The 19,500-nt window shown below is 47.4% G+C and overlaps 6 protein-coding genes across 6 annotated transcripts; all 6 read right to left on the reverse strand.

Moving 5' to 3' along the window:
- Nucleotides 1-623: 623 nt before the first annotated feature.
- On the reverse strand, nt 624-7,655 carry F5147DRAFT_573570 (uncharacterized protein; the record flags this gene model as incomplete). Its single annotated transcript, XM_041431163.1, has 16 exons — nt 624-779; nt 830-1,360; nt 1,410-1,564; nt 1,619-1,748; nt 1,804-2,479; nt 2,530-2,842; nt 2,894-2,961; nt 3,017-3,129; nt 3,178-3,264; nt 3,318-3,593; nt 3,641-3,811; nt 3,862-3,966; nt 4,030-4,142; nt 4,197-4,935; nt 5,001-7,394; nt 7,449-7,655. 16 exons carry the CDS (start codon nt 7,653-7,655, stop codon nt 624-626), a joined length of 6,234 nt encoding a protein of 2,077 aa, XP_041294855.1.
- Nucleotides 7,656-8,087: 432 nt separating this feature from the next.
- F5147DRAFT_93895 (uncharacterized protein) lies at nt 8,088-9,418 on the reverse strand. The gene is made up of 6 exons (XM_041444481.1): nt 9,207-9,418; nt 8,991-9,139; nt 8,769-8,928; nt 8,578-8,715; nt 8,180-8,519; nt 8,088-8,123 (listed from the first exon to the last, which is right to left on the reverse strand). The coding sequence occupies exons 1-5, from the start codon at nt 9,357-9,359 to the stop codon at nt 8,514-8,516; spliced, it is 606 nt and encodes a 201-aa protein (XP_041294856.1). The 5' UTR covers nt 9,360-9,418; the 3' UTR covers nt 8,088-8,123; nt 8,180-8,513.
- A 1-nt stretch (nt 9,419) lies between these two features.
- F5147DRAFT_93819 (replication protein A subunit RPA32) lies at nt 9,420-10,859 on the reverse strand. Its single transcript, XM_041444480.1, has 7 exons — nt 10,773-10,859; nt 10,624-10,724; nt 10,462-10,572; nt 10,264-10,409; nt 10,060-10,216; nt 9,764-10,011; nt 9,420-9,710 (listed from the first exon to the last, which is right to left on the reverse strand). The coding sequence occupies exons 1-7, from the start codon at nt 10,780-10,782 to the stop codon at nt 9,632-9,634; spliced, it is 852 nt and encodes a 283-aa protein (XP_041294857.1). The 5' UTR covers nt 10,783-10,859; the 3' UTR covers nt 9,420-9,631.
- Nucleotides 10,856-14,906, reverse strand: F5147DRAFT_686107 (N-acetyltransferase B complex non catalytic subunit-domain-containing protein). Its single transcript, XM_041436726.1, has 19 exons — nt 14,736-14,906; nt 14,597-14,682; nt 14,407-14,545; nt 14,231-14,349; nt 14,098-14,172; nt 13,750-14,045; nt 13,476-13,699; nt 13,275-13,426; nt 12,874-13,216; nt 12,643-12,824; nt 12,550-12,597; nt 12,345-12,501; nt 12,195-12,295; nt 11,959-12,141; nt 11,648-11,912; nt 11,518-11,600; nt 11,393-11,467; nt 11,182-11,334; nt 10,856-11,131 (listed from the first exon to the last, which is right to left on the reverse strand). Exons 1-19 carry the CDS (start codon nt 14,776-14,778, stop codon nt 11,018-11,020), a joined length of 2,838 nt encoding a protein of 945 aa, XP_041294858.1. The 5' UTR covers nt 14,779-14,906; the 3' UTR covers nt 10,856-11,017.
- A 1,133-nt stretch (nt 14,907-16,039) lies between these two features.
- F5147DRAFT_686110 (uncharacterized protein) lies at nt 16,040-16,592 on the reverse strand. Its single transcript, XM_041436727.1, has 3 exons — nt 16,563-16,592; nt 16,260-16,514; nt 16,040-16,210 (listed from the first exon to the last, which is right to left on the reverse strand). Exons 1-2 carry the CDS (start codon nt 16,586-16,588, stop codon nt 16,313-16,315), a joined length of 228 nt encoding a protein of 75 aa, XP_041294859.1. The 5' UTR covers nt 16,589-16,592; the 3' UTR covers nt 16,040-16,210; nt 16,260-16,312.
- Nucleotides 16,593-18,807: 2,215 nt separating this feature from the next.
- F5147DRAFT_573363 (uncharacterized protein) lies at nt 18,808-19,417 on the reverse strand (the record flags this gene model as incomplete). The annotated part of the gene is made up of 2 exons (XM_041431154.1): nt 18,808-19,179; nt 19,232-19,417. 2 exons carry the CDS (start codon nt 19,415-19,417, stop codon nt 18,808-18,810), a joined length of 558 nt encoding a protein of 185 aa, XP_041294860.1.
- Nucleotides 19,418-19,500: the final 83 nt, after the last annotated feature.

Genomic DNA, 19,500 nt, shown 5'->3' on the forward strand with positions numbered 1-19,500 from the left:
GCGAGATTCATTTAAAAGCGTGATAACGGGTTAGCTAGGTGACTATCCCACCCTAGCACATATTGGATCGAGGGTGGCCGTTCTCTACTCGGCCGAAGTTTCCCAATATTAGCTATTATCTTCATCGCTACCTTCAAGATCGTTTCCGCGGTGATCGTATACTTAAGTCAACCATATTGATACGAGCCCACCGGGTCACACGCGGCTTTCAAACCTAGCACCAAATCAGTCTTCTTCTGCCGAGTTAACTACTACTACAACTTCATCCCATCAGATGATCCAGATCGTTCTTTTGATGATCAAGGACTTAGCCCCATTTCACCCAATCGAGGGTCTTGAAGCTTGAAGCTTGAAGCCCCTATTCTCCATAGAGTATACGAGTGTGAGTAACATCTATAATTCCTCCTGTTTAACAGCGCAGGCAAGTACAGCATAGCTAAGAACTTGAAACAGTTGAACGCAACCAGCAGTTACTTTCTGGAATAACACTCCGTTGACAGAGGAACAGTGCATAAAAGCATGATTATCGGTTGGCGCATACAGGCTAATGATAGGGATGGTACACCATGAGATACAAGTCCTAATACAACCACGATGATATACTACAGTGCGTGAACAGAATGTTAGCGATGTTTATACTTTGCCGCATTCTCATGGCGAACGTTCGGATCCAGGGTATTATGAAGTCCCATCAATGTTTTGCTGACTGCTTCCGAAGCGCCGATCATGGGCTTCAAGACCGCAATTGGGACAGCTCGCACCACAGCCCGGACCGCACCCTTACTCCATGTCAGCTTGGAATCGAGCAAATATTATAGATACAACTCACTTCGTTTCCGGACTTCTCGTACACTTCCATAGGAACCGCCAGTATTGTCTGGGCAGCAGAATGCAAGTTTCTTTGCAAGCTGCGATATGCTGATTGAACTCCCTCTGTGACATCAGCGGGCTGGGCGGCATATCTACTGATCAATTCTTCATCCGGTCCTTCTCCAGAATCGTCATACGGTATGTGGAACGTTTCGGCCGTAACGGAATCCTTGAACTGGCCTCCGAGCACGTTTTCAGCTTGCTCCAGAATGACTTGAGTACCGGTTGCCAGCCGAGCTCCAAGCTTGATAGCCTCCATTGCAGTTGATTGTACGAATGCCTTGGTACCCTTCTGGACACCGCGAACGATCCGTCCATCCTTCTTGTACTGCGCAATAGGTAGCAAAACGAGGTCTGCTACTCCAGAGCCAACATTGACCATAGAACGAATGGGTGCTACGCCAGAAATGACATCCACAAGTTGGGTTGCCTTGACATCTGGCGTCCAGAGGTCGTTCAATGTATCGAAAAACCGGGGCCAACCCGTGATCTATGAAAGCCAGTCAAGTCATGAAACAACCTACCAAAGCAGTACCTACCCCATGCAAAGTCAGGTGTCTCAAAGTCATCTCCGCGCCATCAAAATGGAAAAAGTTCATAAGCTCGATCGTTTTTCCCTCTCGCAGAGCCCTGTAGTCCACGCGTCGAGGTTTGTAATCAAGCTTAAGATCAATCGGGAAGACCTCGGCGTGCTCTGCAGACAAGGATCAATATAGCCATCCATTCAGCGTTCGAATCAGGAACGTACGAATATATGCCTCCTCGCTGGGAGTATCGGCGGGTGCGGACGGACTATCGGGATCCTTGAAGGCGAAAAATTTCTTCAAAAAGTCGAGTGCATCCTGATCAACATATAATCGCAACGGCAGGAGTTTAGCCTACGGAAATATCGACTCAGCCCTGTCAGTACGTCTTAACTGAATAAGCACTCACGCGTAAACGTGTTTCCTCGGATGGATGTGGAAGAGACGGCCGGACAGTCTTGATCTCGACGCGAACCATGCTGGAGTCCGTCTCGCGAATATTGCCTCGAGAGTCCGACCGTAGTTCGGTCAGGAATTTTCTCCAGGTAGACGTTTTGACGTGATCCAGGATTTCAGCATTCTTTATTACAACCAGCATCCTGGAGACGAGTGCATCTTCCAGATGACGATAATTATCGACTTCAGCATCTAGGCCAATTAGCTTGATTTCGATACTCGGGCCCTTAGACCTTGTCAATCTTCGCCCATGAATGCGAGCGGAAGGCATTCTCTGTTGTTGTCCGGGTGATGCTGGAGGAAGGGTTTGCCAAGAGCTGTGGCTTTCTGTTTCTGCGTTCTCGAGTTCATCATCAATGGCAGCGACAAGAGCTGTCGGATCAAGACTGTCAAAGTCCTGATCAAGGCCGATGTGAATTGAGTTGAACAACATCGTGCTTGTCTCTTCCACGCTGGGGTCTTGGGTCTGGCCATTTGCGATCAGCTGCCTAATCTTGGCCAACTTCTTGCGCATGTCTTTGATTTCTTGCTCTACAATTTTTCGTGTGCGCGGCCAATCATAACCGTCGTGTAGGAAAAGCGATATGTCAGAGTCATGGATGCGCACTCGGAGAATAGTATCGCGTAGACTGTCCGAAAGCTCGATCATAGACAATACAAGTCAAAGGCGAAAACTTACCTAGCGAAATCACCCGTATTGTCTGCAGGAATCGTGTCGTAATAATGTTCGATAGAGCGGATAGGCTTGATGATGCGGATTGTTTCTCCTCCTACTTTGGAAACGACTCCGGTTTCGCCAGCTACTGGTGTTGTTCGGCCGTCCTCTTGCATATCAAAGTCTTCTAGGTCGTCATCCCTAAGCTCCCGCAGACCAGCAGCTGAACCAAAGGATTCGTCCAGGTAGTCGAGATTCGTCGGTAAATCATCGTTGATCATATCAGCTGCATTGCCAACATCAGGAATCCGCCTGAAAGCTTGCTCGTCGAGAGATGCTGGAAAAAATATTCAGTTACCCTCGCATCTTCTGCAACGACAACAATCACCCATCATGCCTTGTTCAGGTGGACGATGAACAAGTGAAGCGGGAACTTTCTTCTTAGACACTGCTAGTCTGTGGAATGATTATAAGCGACATTGTGATATAGAAAGTTTAAATAATGACGTACTCTACGGGAGAAGGGGACTTGAATATGGACGTGAAGTCACTCATATAACCTGTTAGTGCAGCTATAGTGTCTGCACATAGGTGCACCCGTAAGCTGACTTGATTCACAAGAACCTAGACTTGATTGAGTGGCAAAAGGTGACCCAGCACACTGCGACTTACGCCAACACTTGGAGGGACATATGCGTTATCAGTCTTGAACACAAAGTCCAGATCTGCGATATCTGCAATCAATGCAAACCCGAAATTCTGTGAACGAGCATCATCGCATTGTTTTACTTGTGAGCTAAAGGAGAAATCACCTTCCACAAGTTGAGACTGGATCCTCCGTTTGTTTTGGTAGAACCTGAACCGTCGGGGGAATCGGCCATGGAATCGACAAATAAGAATGACAAGGAAGGAACTAGCAACTTGAACTTGAACTCGCTGGAATTACCAGCAAGCTCGGTATTCAGTTCGGCTTCACCAATGTACAGTACTGCAGAGCCAGGATGGCCAGGGGCATACGTCTTGATAGATACGTCTACAATTGCGAAAGAAAGAGACAGTCGTTCGGAAGGAACAACTGATTCGAAGACCTTGAAAAGATCATTAATCTATTCTACTCCGGGGAAGGTACACTCACCCCCGGTGGAGCTTTCATAAACCGAGCCAAGTCCGAAATCCACTGCAAATTAGGATAAACATGGCAAGTGAAGCCCCAGAGAGCCAGCCGTATCTTGGTCTCCTTTGCACCAGTTTCGGGAACAACGAGGGAAGTGAAGCGAGCCTTTACCATTGGTCTTGGTACAGAAGACTAGACTTTCGTGAGGGACGCAGCTACAATAGATAATCTACACAACGCACCAGGCTGCGAGGTAATGTCAACACGAGGAGGGGTACGAGCTCCCACTTTGGCGATACCTCCCCAACGTGAAGGTCCATCAAGCTTGAGGTTATGACAGTCTCATCCTGATTGAAAGGAAACGAAGTCGAGGTGAGAATTCGAAGATATATCTTTACGATTCTACAAACCTTGCCTTCAGGTTTTAGTTCAACAAGGACGTCGATGTCTGAGGCAGATATGTCGAAAGGACGAATTGACGATGCAGATGATTGGGAACGGGATGTCAGTATTCTTACTAGAGCTGCATTTCGAAGATATGAACGTGAGCAATAACTAAACCCAAAATCCACTCTACCTTCAGTAATGATCACTTTCACAGCCGTCTCGCTTTGTTTCGGCGTTGGCGCTATAGTACCGAAGCTGCTCTCATCACTACCACGACTCCCAACGCGCCTTGATTTGGCAAAAAACCTACTGCCAATCAGGCTCGGGTTGCGGCTCTGAGCAACTTCAGTCTCTGTCTCCTCCGTGGCAGTGGTGACTGCTTGTGTGACACTGTCAGCCCAAATTTGCAATCCATCGAAGATTTGTTTTTCAAGGACGACGTTGACCAATGGGACGTTGATGATGATTGAAGTCCTGTGTGTCGAGGAAGAAATAGCAGACTTTGATGGAGCTACCTGCGTAAGTTGAAAGTGAATGGGAAGTGAGTCCGGCGCCTGTTCCGACAATAGCAATGAAGCTGATCCGGGGCGAACGTCATCCGTTCGTGGTAAGGAACCAAGTGATATGAAGGCATGAGCTTTTGAATCTCCTACTGGCGCATACGATAGAACAATCCCTCTGATCTGGCCACTCAAGAGTTGTCCCGGCAAATTTTTGACGCTGGGATTCCTTGATTCACCATCATCCCCAAATCTGATAGTCGGTGGTTCTTGATCAAGGGGTGTATTAGACACGTGTACGTCATGGAGATCCAGTATAATGCCTCCTGATCGGGAGAGCTGAAGGGATGGTGATCTGCATCGAACCTCAGCGCGGAGGGCAGGTAGGACAACGGTGATCTTAGAACGCGACACCTGCTTGGGTTTGGACTATCAAGCAAACAGCATAATAAGTCAGATATATAATCCACAACTGCAGATTAGCTCCCATCTACCTTGAGTTTGGCATTTGTAGCTCGCTTGCTGTGGGCTCTCTGTCTCGATGGTGCCCCGGTCCGATAGTCCATGTCTAAATCTAGATCCTCGAGGACAAGTCTTTCCAAGCGTCTTCTCTCCCTCTCGCGTTCGAGTTGCTTTGGTGTGATGAATGGATAGTTGAGTTCATCATCGCTTGCTGAATCCCTCTCTTCTGTGTCATCCAGTGAACTATGCCCTTGGGATGTACCGGAAGTGTTTCGAATAGGAGATCCTTCCACTGCTAGGATCTCGTCAAGAAACTTGAGTATATTACCGCCCTCCAGCATGATGTCGAGGTCGAAGAATACGTGTAATGGTGCAATTCGAAGTAAGATGTCGGTCAAACCCCCTGAACGGGCGGTCACAGGGGTGACACGAGCGGTGAAGGTAATGGCACTAGAAAGAGACATCTCCTCGAGCTCTTCCTCCTTCAACAACGCTACCGTGGGTGATTTGGGAGATGTGGGAAACGCAGAAGATTTCAATAGTGGACTGTGTACTAGCTGATCCCTCCCTGTAGATGACTTCACTCGCCAGGTCGATAGCTTTGAAGAGCCTCCTGCAAGTTTCACAGAAGTCCAATCAACGACCTCGAAAGTCGGTAATGTTACTTCAGAAAGCGGCTGTGCCGGAATGGGCGTCGAAGAGAAAAATGGGCGACAATGACTGACAATATACTGATTATGCAGATGATGGTCTGTAATCAGGAGGGGTAGCGAAACTTGCGCCGCGTTCTTATCGACAGTCCTGGAAGAGTGGTACATGAAGACCGAGAGATTTGAGATGAATATGTTGGATGTTATTGGAGAAACATGTGTTACATCAGTCTGATTTCCAGGAGCCCCGGATAAATCAAGAGAGCCTGCAATATTCTCCAACAATACGCGGAAGTATGTCGAAGGCAATCTTGGAGGGACAAGTGGAGATTGGAAAAATGCTTCAAGCGAAGGAACTTCTTGATCTAGGGCCTCAGTGATGAAAAGGGTTACAATTCCGCGGATGTTTAGACTTGCGTGCAAGCCGCACGGGAGGGTCGGTGGGCTTGGTGTAGTCTCAGGGTGTTTGGGAGTGGTACCAGCATCCTTGGATCCGCAGTAATTGAGCATTTCCAATAGCATGCGGACATGACAAGCCCGAAGAGCACAGGACATGATGCCAACACTGACGCTGAGACACAAGGTTTCGTCCTGCTTGACCGCGATGTTCTCCGTAGGAGGCGAAACTATCTCAGGGTTCGAAGTGTGCGCAAGGTCATGCTTAGTGTGGCCGGGTGGCGTTTGTAGTCGAACCACAATAGGATCTGCACCGACAGAAAAAACAAGATCTTCTGTAGCCCAGTGAGGTACATGAGCAGACTCTCCATTGCCTGCTACGTAATCGCACGAGCGTGGTCGAGCCATATCTCCCGTATCAAGGTTGCCGAGGGGTTCAAAGGGGATGGCTGGAGAAGTGCGGCCAGTAGTAGAGACCGCGCTCTGATACATGCTACTGAGAACTGAGCTAGACGGGGAAGCTCGAAACTGGCTACGTGGCGGAAGAGCAACAATGGACTGCGACATCATCATCTGCGTGTCTTCATCGATGGAGGAACAAGAAGACGCAGGTGACACCGGACGAGGAGCCTGCTGATAATCGTGCAGCGTGACACGAGACGAAGTAAGCGACACAGGCGACATGGTTCGTGGCGAGGCCACAGGGCGTTGTAAAGTAGCTCGAATGTCCCGAGAGGTAATGGCGACACCTGATATCGAAACTGTACGTATGTGACCACTCTGTGGGCTTCTTTCAAGAGCAACGTTGCTCGATGACCCATCTCCGGTACTTTGCTGCTTTGGGACACCCGATTCTGTACTATACGCAATTTCGGGTATTGACAGAGTAAAACTTGAGTGCCCGGGGTGGACGACGACTATTTTCGTGTCCACAGCAGAGAACTCGAAGCGTGCAAGCAGATGTTCGAAGAGGGTGGCAAATAGAGATACCCCAGAAGGGTCAGAATCTATGCCACTTTCTTCTTTAGGGTATGCACGGGCAGATGAATCTAGTCCTCCGGGAAGGTGATGACTCTCATCATAAATGTGCTGTGGCCGGGAATCTGGATGTAAAGACTCTCGGAGCGTGGCTTCTTCCCGAGGGCTAAGCTCGCCATGGATAAATGTTTCCGCTACTGAGGCAACAGATTGCGTGAGATCAATACTGTTTGGAGAGCCGAGGTCGGATGGAGGGGTGGCATGCAATGTGAGGTGTAGCGATTGTACCGAAAGCCCTACACTGGAAGAGAGAGGATTGGGAAAAGGTATTTGTGCAGTGACACAAGATATGGAGCCATCATAGAGCCTGAAGGGTGATCCGGAAAGAAGTTTATTAATCGCCTTTGCAGTAGTCAATGAATGAACAGTTAGACAAAGAGATAGTAAAAGCCGAACCTGGTCATCAAGTTCAAGATCCCTTACTTGTACAACTCCAGAGCCTATCTGTGAATCTATCTGATGAAGATCGAGCTGCCCTGGCTTTAGGAGATGTCCGAGTGACTTCTTGAGCACGAAAGAAAGAAACCGACGCTGAATTGCAGAGGGTAAGGAGAAGTCGAACGACGGAAGTCCGGGGAACCAGGAAGGATACCAAGTAGACATGATAATTGGGAGTCACTTGAAGATGAGTTCAAGATCGAGGTTGATTCATGACCTAGTACTTTGCATGATATTGTAGAAGTACGTATTGAGCCAGATGGGCACACGCAGCGCCGGGGGTGCAGGGGTATAGCTGAAAGTACTACACCGGTGCTTCGGAGTTGCCTTTTTCGTCCAAGCGCGTACCAAAAACATAATAGTATCATAATCAAAGTAGACTTTGCACAAACTTCGCAACCACACAACTCGAATACCAGGGTTCCCAATGTCTCATTCCTGAATAATTTTGGATGAGGCTTGACGGATACTCATGAGCTCATTGCCCCAAGGAGAGCTCCATTGCTTCAAGTGAGACTTACTGATTTGTGCAAATGGTCAAACTAAACTGATGCACGAGGCGTGAGCGCAATGCGATCATCTTCAAGTGGGCTGAATATGTATATTTCTTCAAGAAGCCATTCTATGTCGGTGCTGGCCGCAACAAAATGAACCATGAACCATTACGATGATGAACGCGATTCATTTACCTGAATTCTTCCTGAGTGATCTCGATTACCTGTCTCACGTGTTCGTACACATCAAGTATCCGAACCCCATACTTATTATTAGCCTGGGGCTGATTGAGGCTGGACACGATAGCGAGTTGTGTTGCTGTCAATTGAGCTAGCTGGCTGTAATATTGTGGAATATAATGAGAACTGATTTGGAGCGATGAGCCAAAGGAAGAAAGGGGGCTCGGTGTTCGCGTGACTGTGCAAGGATGGGCTACACGAACAATGGCAGAATGAGGAGGTTCATGCTTAAGTGCGAGAGGTAGTGCAGGAAGTTGGGATGCAGCTTGGTTTGAGGTTGACGCGGAACTCAGACCTGCACTATGATCACCATACTGGAGAAACGGCCTAGCAAGAGTCTGAGGAGAACTGACATTTCTACCTTCATCATTCTGGGGCAGATCAAAAAATGAACGATAGGATTGTTCAAATGTCCGTGAGTCGGCTGCTATCGAGTCTTCCACATCCACTTTGAGTTCCTGGACGACAAGCATCTCGTCTGTATTGTGAGCCTGCATGAAGTTGGAATACATGTGTCAATCATAAATCTGGAATATGCACATACTTGTTCTTTGTGCCTCTCAATCATCAAACTTGTCCTCATGCAATCGAGAGCATGATACATAGCCTGGTGATACCTTGCCCCAACCATGGACTCAATATTGATCATTTTATACTGGCCACGCTGGACAATATTGCCCATGACACAAGCCAGACTGTTGTCACTTGATGAATGATGATAAGATTAGAAAATCGGATTGTGTTGTAACTTGAAACCACGACGCACAATTGATGTATCATGGCCGAGAACATGGCATGATCCAGTCCTGCGTTGTTAACCCATGACCCGGATATCCTCCCAGTACCATCATCGAGGTTATAAGCACCTCGAGCATCACTGGTATCTCGCAACATGGCATGGGTGACCAGCAGGACCTTCAAGGATTTGAATTACGCTGAGTATGTTTGATCTTTCAGGAACATTCAAATAGAAGTGACTCACCTTATCGAATTTGGCCCCACCAAGCGAGAACTGAACATCGTTGGGTAAGCGTTCCGCCTGCAGCGCTTGGTAGACCGTGATCGGTCTGATTGATTCGGAATCAGATGACTTGATGACTGTTGTTTCCACTAGCAAAGGTTCGTAGTCTTCCATCGTTGTGAGCACAACAGAGACGTGTCGAAAGCGTTTCCAGCTTACTAGTAGTGCCTAAGCCTGAAGTTCGAAGCTTGAAGACCCTGTGTAACAGTGTTTACAATATTCCGTTTTGAGGTAACTACAAATATAGATATCTACTTAGAAATTTCGCAGAAACGAATCGACGACTAAATCAATCAGGATTCAACAAGAATCTCGGCAGTTTCAATACTACCTAAGTACTTGCAAGTAACTTTCATCGTCAAAAATATATGTCCATCGAGGGTTCATCAATCAGCAACCTTGAAGTGTGAATCGTCAATAGTAGTAAAGACGAGACCGTCATCCATGAGTTTATCTAAAGCATCACTGGGGATTGCGTCAGACTAGCGGAGCTGAGTATGCCTTGCGAGACAACATACCTAATTGCGGCAGCATCACCTCCGACAGCACGCGCAATAGAACGGACGTGCACGCCTTCCTCTTTAGAAGGTTGGCTCAGCATGAAAGTTATGATCGTATATTCCAACTTCGGCAAATGGGAGTACTGGTTGTTGTTCGTAGCCGGAGGATGCGACTGAGCTGTGTATGCAGAGCCTCCGACTGCCGGGGGTCCGGCAACCTGGGCCTGTGGAATTGTTGTTGATGGATTTTGTCCAGCACGAGGGGGCTGCTCATGAAGATTAGGTCAGTGATGTCGTAATTCGGTGTAACGTACCGCTCCTTTCGCCCATATTAGTGTGACCGTCATCGCTTCCAAAAGGTGGAAGTATATTTCATGAGGCGACTTGACTGGCCGTATATGCGTCGCATTTACGTATCGTTTGCTGCCAAACATTTTCAACGTGCCGGATACGCGTATGTATGATCCCTCACTATCCTCGCATTAGTTTTACTGCGACATGTGAAGGAGAAAATTTACGTGATGGCGCTTGATCCCGGTTCACTCTCTTCTATTGAGGAGTCAATCCAATGTCGGGCTTCGATGCGACCCGTGCCATCGTCGAGCCAGTATAAGTTATTGGTGGCTTGACTCTGTATTGAAACGACGTGGCCGACGACGGTGACCTGCAAATACACGGTTCGTCCAGCTAGCTACGCGAAGATGAATACAACTTACCTGGCCGAGTTCTGTATCATCCAGCATCCACTCCGCGTCCGAATGTGCTTGGGTTGCATTTAGGAGCTGAAGTACAGTCAGTGGTCGTAAGGAGTGGGCTATCTCGCTTTTCTGTATTGCACTCATTTCAGTAGAGAGTCAGAATGAGTATATGCAACGTACTCGACTAGCTCCTCCCGGGCTACCGCTTGCGCTTCCATATGGCGATCCACCAGTCATGAATCCACCACCTCCAGCACCAGTGTTTGCGTAGTAGTCATTGACTTCTCAGTATAATTAGTGAGATTTTCAGAGATAGTATGACTGCTTACATTGACTCATCTCGTCGACGTTCTTTTTAGTGAGTGAATTTATTGTGATGGTGCAGTGAGCAAGACACGAGACGAGGAGAAACGCGTAGAGTCACAAGTCACGCGTATTGCATGACATAATTCAAGATGTCACAATTACATCCGACAAGCCTAAGTACGTAGTGTGCAGTAACATGAGTAGTGAGTGGGGAGCAGTGTAGGTGTAAAGTAATGTGCGATGTCGATATCTAAGATGGAGGGCCGCCTCACTGGCCATAATTGGTGCAGATCTTGACCATTCCTTTGCTAACGCCCTCGAGTACCTTTTTACGCGACTCCCCAACGTTCTTTGCAATACTGAGCACAAAGTCATGATGCAGCTAATGAATAATGTTAGAGCATGATCTGATAATCAAAAACGCACGCCTACCCTCGGGAAGTCCGTGATGGGTTTACAAGACTCAACGAAGCTCTTCCGTCGTTCAGCCGACCCGGCCACCTCGCTCATCTTCAAAAGATCATTCGACATTGTCTTGAGTACCGTGTAGGCCTTCGAGCGAATATCCTTGAGGAATTGCACGAGCTGAATGTAAGGAAATGGGTTTAGACGTGTCTTTTTATTAGACTATCATCCCACTCACTGCCCCCAATTTGTGAATCTTGACAACAGATGCGGTCTTGAAGCGATGAGATTCCACCGCAAAGAGAAGGAAAGCCTAGATTTGAAGTGAACAAAGCGTAGACTAGAATTCGAATGAAAGTGTACCTCTTGGGTGAGTGTTGCTACATGTAGTAGGTCTGAGGGGAGGCACTGGCTCTGCTGTAACTGCACGAAGCGAGCATGCATATCTGTGAGACGAGTGAGCAGCGAGCCAGCCTAGAAAAACTGAACATACGCTCGAAGAACTGTGCCACCAATTGAGGCGGTTCTTTCACAGGAGGAGCTTCTTCATCCTTCTTTGCATGACCATTGGCGTGGGCGTCGCCATTGAGAGCCTTGAGGTCAACACCTCTGAGCGGAAGCCCAGTCCTGAGTTCATTCTGCTTGTTGGCCTCAGCAAGAACCACCGCTGGAGGCGGGCGAGTGTAGTTGTGGTAGGGTTCTAGCCAGTCACTGACAGCAGTGGCCCATTCCATGAGTTGCAATTCATCAGCCGTCAACTAACGAATTGTAAGAGTGAATCATAACTCGACCATAATATCTTACTTCTGCTGCTTCTTCAGGTTTTCGGATGGCTAGACGTTCCCTGAGAGGAAGTTGGACTTCTGGTTCTGGGCTCTTCTTTGGCCGATCACCAATTAGTAGCTTCTCCTCGACGATATCATCCAGATCACTTGCATGCTGGAAAGCACGGATGTAAATTTTGATGAAAAACCACAGCCATCCTTGCTATTTGAGAAGGAGTCAATAAATGCAAGTGTCGGCATATATGAACAGCATACTCCAGTCGAGTTGCCAAACATCAGGGTCTGGTCGTTCAGCGAAGGCTGACATGCTGGTTGATAATTGGGCAGCATGCCGAAGTCCCGGTTGTCATGATGAACTGCGAGCAGGAGTCAAAATCGTATATGTACGATACTGGAGGCCCTTACAGCGATCAAAGACAAACTTCAGCTCTATTAGTTCCATGTCTATCAGATCAGAATTGATAGGTTCATGCGTCATCCGCATGCGAACGTGCTCAAGCTTAACGACGTCACGTTGGAGAGAGTTCTCCAACCTGTCGTCAAAAGAGACAAACTCTGGAATCTGTGGGGGGTAACCATCCTGAAAGCATAAGAGTGTAAAAAATCTAACCTGACTGTACTTCTCCGATGTGAATGCACGAATGATGAAATCCGGTGTCTATGAACAATAAGAGGGAGGCTAACATACAGGAAGGATACTCACATCTTGGGAATTACTAACATAGATCTGGCTTGATTCTATACATTCTGAGGGGTATGTCAGGTCTCCAGTTGCAGAAAGGGAGAAGGTCGATGCCCGTGTGAGAATAAAGTGGGAAAGAGTATCATTTTGGACTTGTTTTATATTGATGGCACGGTAGTGGTCCAGAGCCAGTGATGAGGCACCTGTAAATTCATCGGTATAAGACCTTGGGTGATCCATAGGAACACATACCAAGTAAACGGTATATGCGTACAAGTAGCAACCGAATCTGGAATGACATGCGACTCTTCGTCAAAGCGAACTCCAGCACAACGGCGGCGTTGTATAGATAGCTCTCGTCCTTGGTCATTGTCCACAGGCTAACAAACGCATGGCCAACGAGGATCGCTAGATCATCGGCCGGCTGGAGTTCGGTCACAGGCAAGCTAGAACCCAACTCTAGTCCAGCCATGTACTCTTTGATATAGGTGGATGCCAAATACAGCTCTTTGTCTGTGGATAGTTCTGAAGCCGTAAGACTGATTCGTTGTAACTTCCGAACGTTTATCACCCGTTGCAGATCCCCCGTAGTAGCCTTCATTACCAAACGAGCTCAGGTCACGGAAAAGCCCAGATAGGAAGACAGTACTAACAAAGGAGGATTCTTGAGATGCCAAGAAGCTTATCCATCGTGATTTCGCGTCAGCACCAAGGTCTACACAAGGCCGCAAATCTTCGAAACAACACGCCTTATTGCCATACTGGGAGAAGTAGTTCTCCATCGAGTCAACCAGGGTGTTCTCATCTGTCGAAATCTAAAATCAGTGCATGAGGTCCCAAGGCAAGGATCATACCAGAGGATATTCCATGCGAAACCGCATTTTTCTCGAGCTCCAAAAGTGCCAAGGAAGCAGAACGGTTATTTGAACCATCTACTTCGGCGATTTTGGTAAGGAAATCGCGTGTTTTCGCAATGTTCTCGAAGCAATCTGACTTTCCCTCTTCGCTAACATCGGGCCCTTGCACTGAAGCAAAAGCGGCATCGATTACCGAAACGAACTCCAGCCAATTCCGGTCACTGAAGTGCACATCAGATTACATCAGAAGTAACCCTTAATGTCCGCTCACTTGTTTTTGATCTTCTCTTGAGCTCGTTCCCCCTCGTCCTTGTACAGACCACGTTTGCGCCAGATTTCCCTGCGAGTCTCATTACACACAAGACTGGCTGAACAGATCGACTTCCCGACATCACTTTCTAGCAAGGTGTTTGCTTCGTCCCACAATTGGAGTTCCTGCAGGATGATCAGATGCAAGTGGAAGCGGTCCACGGCCATATATGATGGCGTAGGACATGATGTGACATGACGGTGAGCCAATTTGTAGAGCAATGTGCGAATGTTTGGAGGAGTGCCAAGGTCATTCGCCTACTCCTCACAGTTAGAATGTGTTATTCACAACGCAACGCGATGCACAAACCTGGAGAATTGCGCCTGTCACGGCCCAGTATACGTACCGGTCCTCCTGGAACTGCTTGTGCATTCGGGTTGCAACCTTAAATACCACATGATTCGACTTGTGTACAAAGGAAGGAACAGGTAGAAATACTCACTTGTTGACAAGATTTCCAGTTGCCGGTTCGCACATGAGCGAAGAACGTTTGTGCACCGAGTTCCTCGCTCTGAGGTTGCTGCTTGAATGCGTTATCAAACATGGCTACCATGTCGGAGTCTGGTGTTACAAGACGGGTTCAATACGGGCAATGAGGAACTCGGGACTACCACGTACTTCTGGCAAGGCCCTTGAGGACGTGGGTCATCACGGATAGTGTGGAATCATCCGTAACAACGGTAGCAAGGATCTCATCGCATAATACCAACGCTTCCTCTACTTTCTGCGAACGCGTCAATGCAAGTGCTTTCAGAGCCTACATGGATGAAACGTTAAACAGCCTACACAGAGATACTGACGCACATACTTTGACAAGAGTATTATTATTATACTTTTTGAGCACTTTATTGCATGCATTAATAGCAGACTTGTTTGATCCATGGTCCAAAGCATCTATCACCGTGACGGGTCAGTTCCGACTTGCACATACGTTAACGATAGCTAACCATAGATGGGACGAATCTGACGTTCGAGTGCAGCTTCTGACATATTCGATGAGAGAATCTAACTAAACTGAAGAGGTTTGTGGAAGGGTCCAACGAAGCAGTAAAAGAAGCTTCGAGTTGGGTGTGGTGACCACGCGAATTTTTAGTCCTTTGAAACTTTTCTCGCCAAGCGTTCCGCCGTGACCCGAAACGGTAACTCTACAAAGTTTGATCACAATCCAGATGCATTGCTCATTGCATGCGGTCTCTAGTACTACTAACGATCTCGTTCGTTAACTGTCGGACATCCCTACGAGACACATTTATCAAGTCTGGGGTCTACAATGACCTATATCTGGTTCTCCACACCCAAATGAAGCAGACTGGGCACACTCGTAGCGGAGCCCCGTGCTACCCACGCTAATACTTCGAGTCTGTATAGTAATATTTTTACACAAAGCGAATATCTTACACGAGTACAGAAAGTACTATAGCTGTAGCTATGTAGTCGTATACTGCCAGTACTTGTTAGTTGTTTTCGATGCGTGTGCCTATAGCTATAGAGTAGGGTAAATTCTATTCCGTGAGACATCATGATAGACGTGATTTCATTTAACGAATTTATAGACGTACGCCCCATGCAGGTATCAATGAGAACGCGTCAGGGACTCCCTTTCTCCGAAATCTATGCAATTGCATTATTTCCAGCGTCCTGATGACCATCATATCATGAACAGAAGCCATATCCTTGACCTGCGCCATAATATTATGATCAGGGGCAATTCTCTTGTATTCCTGACGATTCCATGGACGAATGAGCAAGAATGTCTACCAAGTGGGCCTTGCTATGAGCATCTGTTTATTTATGCTTATTGAACGTTCCAACACCTGCGTGATAGCGACTTGTGGCTGGTTGAGCGATCGTCGAGATACAGGGTCCATTCTGCTTGGTAGGAGAAAACGACATTAGGAGCGAGGAATTCCTGGACAGTCCATCTTCGTGTATTCCAAGTGCTGTTTGCGGGTGCGACAGACTTCGACAAAGGTAGAACATCCGATAAGTTGGCGATGGCAAGTACTGAGAGGCGATACCAGACGAACATGGAGTTCACTGATTTTTGGAGTTCAACATTGTTGTTCTGGTCGATCGATGTAGCAGGTATCCCTCCACGCTTAGCAATAACCTGCGGTTTTGCAGAGCGTCTGTAACTTCATACCGGATCAAACCGTGCATGGTCTTGTCCTGTATGACGTGCAGCGGCGGCTCCTTGCTTTCCCGAGTAACGGCCACAGGGGCATGACCATATCATGGCATTGATGCAGCCTATTCATGCGTATGATCAATCATTCATTAACATTTACAGCACAGGTCATATTCTCAGCTGCAAACACTTTACCAAACATTTTCAAGCCGAAATAATATCTGGACTCTAGTTCTGTTGTAACGCAAGACTGCGAGCAGCGCGTGTTTTAACCGTAGCAGATAGTATCCACCGCTGCACACATAATTGAGCTCAAAGAATCCCAAAATTGACTGCTACATACCAACTGCTATTAGTGCATAAATCCCAGGCATGCACCCTAACTGAGCTGAGCTGTCAACTGGCTACTCTAGAGGATTCTTCTGCCCCTTTCTCGAGTGTATTTAGCTTTTCCTCCCGCTCACGCTTCCATTTTGCCCATTTCCACTGCACGAGAGCCGCAAGTCGCTTGTCCGGTGGGGGTGCGGTGCGTGGATGTGTCTCGTGGAGGTAATAGGCAAAGAAACCTGTGAAAATGCCTAACACCGGGTCAAGTCCACTAGTTATTATAAGCGCTAGCTTTTCGAATAGCAAGGGTTGTACTTACCGAGACAGTAAGACGGGTGTTGGCATGCTCGACGCAAAAATGATTAGTCATGCCAGGGTCTGAGATTCGTAGTCAGAGTGGCTGTGCCAAATGTAAGTTGCCTGTATCTTTCATGTACCGGCCTCTAGTGTTGACATGTGACATGTCGACAACTTAGCAGCTTGCCAGCGCAATGCGACTGAATACGCTCCGTTTCTTTTATCTGATAATCGCAATCGCAATGGTTTTTTTACGATTCGATTCAAGTACAGGTTGAAACACAAGACGACTGAAGCCCGCGGCTGCGTGCCACGCACATGTCTATATAGTAAGTCACATCCATGGGTGGAGAATTTATTAAAAGGAATGTCATAGAGGGTTGGAACGGGTACGGACTGCAGGCCAAACCTCTATAGCGGGAGGCTACGGCTCCATCTATCGAGAACTGACTACAACGCTGCGCGAGACTACCGACTACGGGCCAGGTACTCCTGGCGCTCCCCACTACAGCGTTGGTTTAGGCTAGGGAGACCAGGGCGGTGGCATTTTTTTATTCATTCGATGTTCATCTCAGCTGGTATATATTTTCTAGCTTTGTTTCGAAGCTGTCTTCTGCTACTTCATCGTTGAGATGAGGAACGTGCGTGTCGCACTTTGTTGATCCCCGGTTCACGAAATTGTCAGCACACTCTCGAAGCAACAGCGACAATGAATACGAGACTCAATTTTCTCAACTTCTTCCTCCGACAGATTAAGCCTTGCACAGTGCAAGATCATGTAAACACCAAAATGGTACCGCCGAGTGGACCGATGATAATCACTGTACATGGGTAGTGAACAAAATAACAGGAGATCTCTAGAAACATATAGTACATTCAATATCACCGCCCCCCCCCCCCCGGGATGTCACCTGCAATGTGCCCATGTGCTGATCTGTCCTCCTTTGCGTCAACTTTCAACCCTCCAGCTGTATTTGGGTTTCAGTAAGGATAGTGTATTGCTAGAAGCTCGTAAGTCCTGCCCCACAAAATCGTCGGGATTACACTCACTAATGCCATCCACTGAATCGTCGGAACCCACTGTCAAGTCACGGTGCTCTGCACTGGGAATACTGGCCGCACTGACCACTAGGATCTGTGCGAAGGCTGCTGACAGGAGTACAGCATAGATACTAAGCTTGTTGATGTTAAGCACGGTCATCTTAATGATATTCTTTACTGAGGTGTAGTGTTTAGGATGTGTTGTTTTAAAGTGAGATTGGGAGTTACACCCTTTAAATACCAGTTCATGGGCACATGTAATGAAGCATAACAAACAGCCATCGTGCACACTCTAGCATTATCCAATTGACTTGGTCAAAATAATCTATAGATGTGTCTCGATTGGTTGCATCTCACCCTGTGAATGCTCTGATGGTGACTGCATGGATAGCAGATGCATCGTGACCGGAGCCGACTTACTACGACTAAACCAGTACATATGCGTATGCAGTGTGCGGTAGCTAACAACAAGTAACGGTGCTCCAGCTTTTGGGGTTCAGACTATGCGGATATGATATTCCCTGGGAGCATTGGTTCACATTCTCTCTGCTTCCAGTGCGGAAAATAATGATCTCCGCAAGACGCGATGCTTGCCGATCAAGATGGCAGTGTGGAATAGCTTGGGTGCATAGCGCCCATGTGCAGTAGTTTGGAAAATGGCCCCACCATTTTGATGCTCACATAAAACCATTTAGATCTTTGCAAATCTATTCGTACCTGATCATTATATTTATGTGCGTGAAGCCAGAGGCACATTAGTTATCAACATGGATCCCTTCCGGTGCAATTAGCACCCCATAGAAGTCGGCACTTTCACAAAATTCGTATTTCCAACTACTTAAACACAAAATGTAGGAGATATCATTCTCCCTCATGCTCATTACGAGGTTGAACGACCACGTTGGAAGTAGAATTGAGTGAGATACGTAGTTGAAACTGAAAGTGTCGAAGTCAGGCAAAAATCCAGCTGTCGCTATGTGCTGTGACGAAGTTTCAATACTGCACACACTCACTTTGGAGGTGGTCTGGCTTATGGGACTGGACCACATTCGCAAGTACACGAGTAAGGTGGCTGATGGCAAGTGTGATTGCATAAGATTGTAATCAGATAACTAAACCTGTTAAATGAACCAAACTTTTCGTCTCGACGACGAAAATTCAAGGAAAATAAAGTTACACAGTGGAACGCTGGATCATGTAGACAGCTAGAGGTTTAAATCATGCTGTCAGCGAATTTCATAGAGAGTGGTAAAGCACTCACCCGGTGCAGTCTCCTCGCGAGCCTGCCACCATTCGATATCGCAGCTACCGCTTACTTCGTCCTCCGAACATGCTAACTCAAAAACAAGGACGTCGTCCATAGCACAAGAAAGTTTTCTGTGCCAATCCAAGCTGTCCTGCCCTAGCACTATGTTACTGAGTTTCGCGACCCGTGGCGGTCGGACGTTAAAAGATAATGTTGAAATATCAAGTGGTACAGTGGCATTGAGGCGGTATAAAGCAAGTGTAGTCGGTCGGTCCACAGGCGGAATGGCGACGTGCAGTTCGCAGTTTTCCATGCCCCAGTCAATCGCTCTGAATTGAAATATTGTTGAAACCTTCCATTCCATCAGTCTATTAAACACAGAAAAAAATGGAAGATAAACTGACAGTCTGTGTGACGTGTACTTTGCGGTCATTAGGTGAGATTGTGCCAGCACGTGTCGTGCGCATCGCAAGATAGTCATTGAAAACATGACTTGGCGCAGAGTGATCCACCAAACTGACAGACATGGGGAAATTTGTGAACTCCCTCGGAATAGAAGGCGACGTCCGTGCGATGTCGTCGAACCGCATATATTGAGAGGGACGACGGAGAAGGTGAATATTCTTTCGAGTGATAAGTTTATCTGAAGATACTGAAGCAATTTGGAGAAAGG

Source organism: Suillus discolor, assembly GCF_016758755.1.
Source record: "Suillus discolor strain FC423 chromosome Unknown F5147scaffold_17, whole genome shotgun sequence".
Taxonomy (NCBI): domain Eukaryota; kingdom Fungi; phylum Basidiomycota; class Agaricomycetes; order Boletales; family Suillaceae; genus Suillus; species Suillus discolor.

Bases quoted from the DNA above. Each gene is read 5' to 3' on its own strand.
- F5147DRAFT_93895 (XM_041444481.1), bottom strand. From the start codon at position 9,359: ATGGAAGACTACGAACCTTTGCTAGTGGAAACAACAGTCATCAAGTCA. The intron at 9,140-9,206 runs GTGAGTCACTTC...AAATCCTTGAAG, and splicing joins GTGGGGCCAAATTCGATAAG to GTCCTGCTGGTCACCCATGC. The intron at 8,929-8,990 runs GTGCGTCGTGGT...TCATTCATCAAG, and splicing joins TCGGCCATGATACATCAATT to TGACAACAGTCTGGCTTGTG.
- F5147DRAFT_93819 (XM_041444480.1), bottom strand. The intron at 10,573-10,623 runs GTACGTTGCATA...AGTGCAATACAG, and splicing joins GCCCGGGAGGAGCTAGTCGA to AAAAGCGAGATAGCCCACTC. The intron at 10,012-10,059 runs GTACGTTACACC...CTTCATGAGCAG, and splicing joins TAATATGGGCGAAAGGAGCG to CCCCCTCGTGCTGGACAAAA.
- F5147DRAFT_686107 (XM_041436726.1), bottom strand. From the start codon at position 14,778: ATGTCAGAAGCTGCACTCGAACGTCAGATTCGTCCCATCTATG. The intron at 14,350-14,406 runs GTACGTGGTAGT...TTGTAACACCAG, and splicing joins CCTCAAGGGCCTTGCCAGAA to ACTCCGACATGGTAGCCATG. The intron at 11,601-11,647 runs GTATGTTCAGTT...CTCGTCTCACAG, and splicing joins GGTGGCACAGTTCTTCGAGC to ATATGCATGCTCGCTTCGTG.
- F5147DRAFT_686110 (XM_041436727.1), bottom strand. From the start codon at position 16,588: ATGCCAACACCCGTCTTACTGTCTCG. The intron at 16,515-16,562 runs GTAAGTACAACC...TATAATAACTAG, and splicing joins ACACCCGTCTTACTGTCTCG to TGGACTTGACCCGGTGTTAG.